A 5,213-nucleotide genomic window follows, 5' to 3' on the forward strand; every position below is an offset into this window, starting at 1 on the left:
TCTCTCTCTCTCTCTCTCTCTCTCTCTCTCTCTCTCTCTCTCTCTCTCTCTCTCTCTCTCTCTCTCTTCCGTTACACGCCCCCTTCTCTTGGAGACAACTAACTTTTTGTTATTGGGCGCCACTAGGTGGCCATAATTCAAGCCTACACCAAGTTGACCATTTGAAGTCATAATTTGCAAATTTAGCATATTAATAATATAATAATACATTTAAAATATTGATGGTCCTAATTGGTTCTGGAAGGACAGATGTCTATGTAAGGGAAATTTCTGATGCCTTATTATACCGCAAACTTTTATAACCCAGTTAATAAACTGCACATTTTTGAACATCTATTTCTTGTAAAGCATTAACAGTGAAAATGAAAGAGATTTAGACATATCACCTGAGCCGCAGCCACCATTTAATTTTATTATAGCTTACCGCTGCTTTACCACTTTTAATTTGAATTAAACAGGCAAATTATTTATGAGGAAACGTTCCACTTTTTTCTCAACTCTGGTGATTCCAGCTGACACTATTAAGCAAGCCCTTACATTGCCTGTTTAGTCAATTTAATAATTATTCATTTCTAGTCATTTAACTGACACTTTTATTCAAAGCAATTTATTGTACAATTATTACTGGAGTTACTAATGATGAAGTGCCTTGCTCAAGGACACAATGCTGCTGAGTTTGTCATTATTCACTTAATCTGTCATTGTGCTTTAATGCTTTTCTAGTGAGTTTATATCATTTCCCCCCCCCCCCCCCCCCCCCGTCTTTGTAAATGCATGGGGAAATATCTATTGTTCTTTCCTCACTTTTTTTAACAGGTCAGTTGTTTCCTTGTTGTCATTATGGTAGTTTAGAGGGGAGGGAGAATTCCATGAAATGTTGAGGGTGTGTCTATTTAATGACGCTAGACGAGCACAGTAAACAGCCTGTAAATCTATTTGTCATTGCAGTGCAATGGCGAGGAATCTACCTTCAGCTCTGTGTCTCCTGTTTGGACTTATCTGCCTCCCATATACAGAATGTTGGGAAGCACCCTGGTTTTGTCATGGATATAAGTGTCCCATGTACACCCTGGTAAAGGAATATCAGGTAGGCCTATGACTTTTTTTTTTTTTTTTTTTTTTTTTTTTTAGTTTGCAATATTTTAAATTTGGTTTATTATATGTAAAATGTTTGATTATTGTTATATTGAAATTGTTTCATTGTGTTAATAAAACAAAAAGGGATTTGAGGAGCGCAGCTACAACGTGAGCTATTGGATTGCCACTGATATTACAAGTACTGGCCAGAGTGATATAAAGGATGGATTTTGGAAACTGTATAATTTTAATCAAGGACAAAACAGTAGGAGTAAGTAAGCTTCAAGGTTTTGATGGAGAAAATAACCCAATGTTAATTTTCACTCATCTTATTTTTATGGTAATTTTACTTCTCAGGTAAGGTGATTGATATGACCAGGCCTGTGCTGGTGTCGGTGAAGGAAGCTGATGGTATGGGGGAGAGACAGGTGTCCATTTCCGTCTTTCAATCTGACTCAGACATCCCTGAACCCACTGATACGACCATCAGAAAAACTGTTGCACCAGCCGGTACTGTCTATGTCAGGTTAGTAATTTCAATAAAGAACGACAGTCAAAAACTGTTAATTTACTGTTTCTCATTTAAACATACTCTCATTGCTGGGCATTACAGGTCATTTGGTGGTATGGCTTCTGATCAAGATGCCTTAGAGAATGTGCAGCAGCTCAAAGACGACCTCAGGGCTGCAGGAAAGGACTTTATTGAAAACAGGTTTGATGCAGCTGGCTATGACGCACCGTGGGATTTGATCAACAGGCACAATGAAGTTTGGGTTCGAGCACCCTGAGGATCTGTTCCTTATTCCTAAGTTCCAGTCTGTTCAAGAATGTCTTACATATGGGCAAAACATTTATATCGCTTTCACGTTACAGCCTTAATCATTGTGTTAACGTTATTTAGTGCAATCTATTGTGCAATCTAAGTGTAGAAGCACATTTGGGATTATAAAGTGCAATATGATTCTACCTCTGTAGGTTCACACTGACAATTATTTGAAAATAAAACTTTTGACTTTCTTCAAAACATTTTTGTTCTTTTTTATTATACGTTTCATGTAAGGCATTCTGTTTTTCTTCAAATCAATTCACCTACTTATTGACTGATAGAGGTATCAAATGAATGAACCTGCATAAAATAAGTGCATTTCAATAAGCAGAAGATGAATGGCCTATTTAGAAAATATACAGATAGACACTGAAAAGGACACAAAATACTGAACGTTTCAAAATACAAGTGAAACCGGTTTAAGAATGACCGGAATGGGGTTATCATGTTTCTCATCAGCTATTGTTCATGTAAGAAACTCCACCCACTTAAACCCGTCCAACTTGTGATCCACAACCCGTTTTTGAGCTGTTATAATGAAACTATTTGATTAGAATAATGAGATGCACTAAGGAAATGTAATGCTGTGAATGTGAATCTTCCAGTTTGTGAGTATAAAACTACAGTATGCATTCAACATTCAAAACATGTAAAAACAAACAAACATGTGACTTCTTTCAACATTTTTGTTTTTGCAGGCATGTTGTGCATAAGTGACCTAACTTAAAATAGTGAAAGTGTTGTTTTACGTCCATGGTATGATCTGGGATTCTTAGGCCTAAAACATTGTGTTTGTGTGATTGTTGATGGGGTTTCCCTCCAGTGTATAATGTACTTACTGGAAGGAAAACTGGGTCAGCCCACATGAGACGTTTGTCACGGTGACTGATCTGGAGTCAGTTTAATTAGTCACATCTTCTCTAGCAGAGGGGAAATGTGATGAGGCTGCATTTTCCCACCTCTGCTTCACTATGCAATTCTTCCACAAAATGTGCCAGCAACCTCACCTGAGAGAGAGCAAACATTGTGGTTGTGCCTCTTTGAAAAGTTGCTCTCTCTGGCTGGTTAAATCATAGGCTAAGGCATTGTTAAATAATAGGCTATATGTAGCATACCAACATTGAAACCAAGTCAAAAATTAGCTTACTTAACATAAAACTTCCCATTACTTACAAAACACAAAGACAGACTGGCTTACTATTTTCATCACATTGAAACATTGCCCATATATGATAACTGGGTTTACACCTGGTATTAAACTCCACCAAAAAATGTAAATTCTGTCATCATTTACTCTCCCTCAAGTTGTTGCAAACCTGTATGAGTTTCTTTCTTCTGCTCAACACAAAGGACAATATTTTGAAGAACGATTGGAACCAAACATTGTTTGGCATTGGACTTAGTAGAAAAAAAAAATACTATGGAAGTCAATGGTACCAAAGTTCCAATCGTTATATAATGGTGCCAAATATTGTCTTTTGTGTTCAGCAGAAGAAAGAAACTCATACAGGTTTGCAACAACTTGAGGGTGAGTAAATGAGAGAATGCTCATTTTTGGGGGGAGTATTTAAGATGCGTTTTGGTCGATCGGAGAAGAAGTGTACAACTTCTGTAAATAGGGTCTGAATCGTTTTGAGCTTGTCCACTTTCGACCCCTTGCAGAGGTAGTCGAAAATGCATTCAACCGGATCGCTTTCTGTAAATGTGGTCGAATGTGTCTCAGCTGCAAGAGAGACTCTCCACCTGACCCAATGGGTAGACATTATGGAAGTGCGCTAGTCAAAATTTGTCGGCTGGAGAGTGGAAAGCCAAGTTTGGTTTGAATATGAAAAACGTAAGCATAATGTTCTCTCACTATTCCTGATGTCTAATACCCACTCACTACATTTGGTAGTGAGCATATGACACTGAAGCTTTATTCCCATTCCTGTCTAAGATTGTGGAGAAGTTGTAGCCTATATGACCAACTACAGTCTCACCTTGATGAGAATGTAATCACTGAATTATTCTAATCTGGGTTTAAACTCCGGCATAGCACAGAAGAAGCATTTTTAAGAAACACAATGTAGCATTTCATTGTTTTGCGGATGATATAGGCCTACAAGTCTACCTTCCACTCAGCACAAATGACTTAATCTGTAATTAAAACAGTGTTAAAAATGAACACAAAATATGTGTAAAAGGATTTGTAACACATTTTGAGTTACTACCATAGCGTTACTACAGACACACACATCACACATGATGTGTAGCCTAAATATTTTGCTCAACTGTTATACAATTACTGTGTTAAACACTTAGTAGTACATCATGTTTATATAATAGGCATTTTCTGTTTCAGATGCTCAACAGGCGATGTCAGCTTGAATGACTGGATTTATTTATCATTTTGCAAATGTGAATAAAGTCAAGTCAGCCGCTGAATAGATAAAAAAAAAACAGCGCTGCGCACTCGGGTGTACGGCTGTTATAATTGGACCTGCCACAAGAAAGCGCTGTTTTCGACACTCTTCATACTTCGTTTGAATCTTTTCCCGGAATAGTCAGGGGAAATGAGGCTTCATGAGGCTTTTTTTTTTTTTTTTTTTTTTTTGGTTGTCTCGCTGCGCGTTCATATGTAAATTACACAAGCTTATTTTGTCCAAAAAAGCGATACATTGATTTACCCGCCCATAGACCCTCCACTTCGAAGAAATCCGAACAGAAGTGTTTGAAAGTGGACAAAAGAGACAGTTTAAAACAAACACCGGGTGTTGTGTCAGGTATGTGTCTCCCTCATCTAGGCTACTTAAGGTGTATTTAAGGTGTAGACAGGGCTGACTCATTGACCAGTTAAAAACAAATACAGCAAATAAACACTCCTGTATTTAACAGCTAAACATGTTAAGTTGCATGCAGGTTTATATTATTGTACACTAGGTGGCAGCACTGACTTTTGTGATCTTTCTATATAGCACTTCACATCGCATGGCATCAAATTAATCTACTCAATTTGTGCATGCCCAGCTTTCATTAAAAAAAAATGCCTTACCTAGATATTAGTGCTAAATATGCTATTGTTTTTAGAAGAAGTTTGAGCTAGAAGAACGTGTGGGAAGTTCCAATGTCAGAACAAAATCCACTACCCAGCATGCCTCAGCTCTCACCATGGGAAGCTGGACACTCATTGCCCCTCAAACACACATTCACTCAGTTGCCATGGTTACATTTCTATAGTAAGAAGTCAGCCATGTTCGTCAAAAAACATAATTATGCTTCAGTGAAGTCAGATCTGTAATAACCCTAGATGTGTTTTTATGAGTCATAGAGA

At 37.6% G+C, this 5,213-nt stretch overlaps 1 protein-coding gene across 1 annotated transcript in view; it reads left to right on the plus strand.

Moving 5' to 3' along the window:
* The window catches only part of soul2 (heme-binding protein soul2), a 102,666-nt gene extending 100,565 nt beyond the window's left edge, over nucleotides 1-2,101 (plus strand). The window contains exons 2-5 of the mRNA XM_039672415.2: nucleotides 949-1,087; nucleotides 1,222-1,348; nucleotides 1,435-1,603; nucleotides 1,691-2,101. Coding sequence (XP_039528349.2) covers nucleotides 949-1,087; nucleotides 1,222-1,348; nucleotides 1,435-1,603; nucleotides 1,691-1,865 — 610 coding nt within the window. The 3' untranslated portion in view covers nucleotides 1,866-2,101. The remainder of the gene's footprint in view (nucleotides 1-948; nucleotides 1,088-1,221; nucleotides 1,349-1,434; nucleotides 1,604-1,690) is intronic.
* The last annotated feature ends 3,112 nt before the right edge of the window (nucleotides 2,102-5,213 follow it).

This window comes from Pimephales promelas, chromosome 11 (assembly GCF_988280905.1).
Source record: "Pimephales promelas chromosome 11, fPimPro1.hap1.1, whole genome shotgun sequence".
Lineage (NCBI taxonomy): Eukaryota > Metazoa > Chordata > Actinopteri > Cypriniformes > Leuciscidae > Pimephales > Pimephales promelas.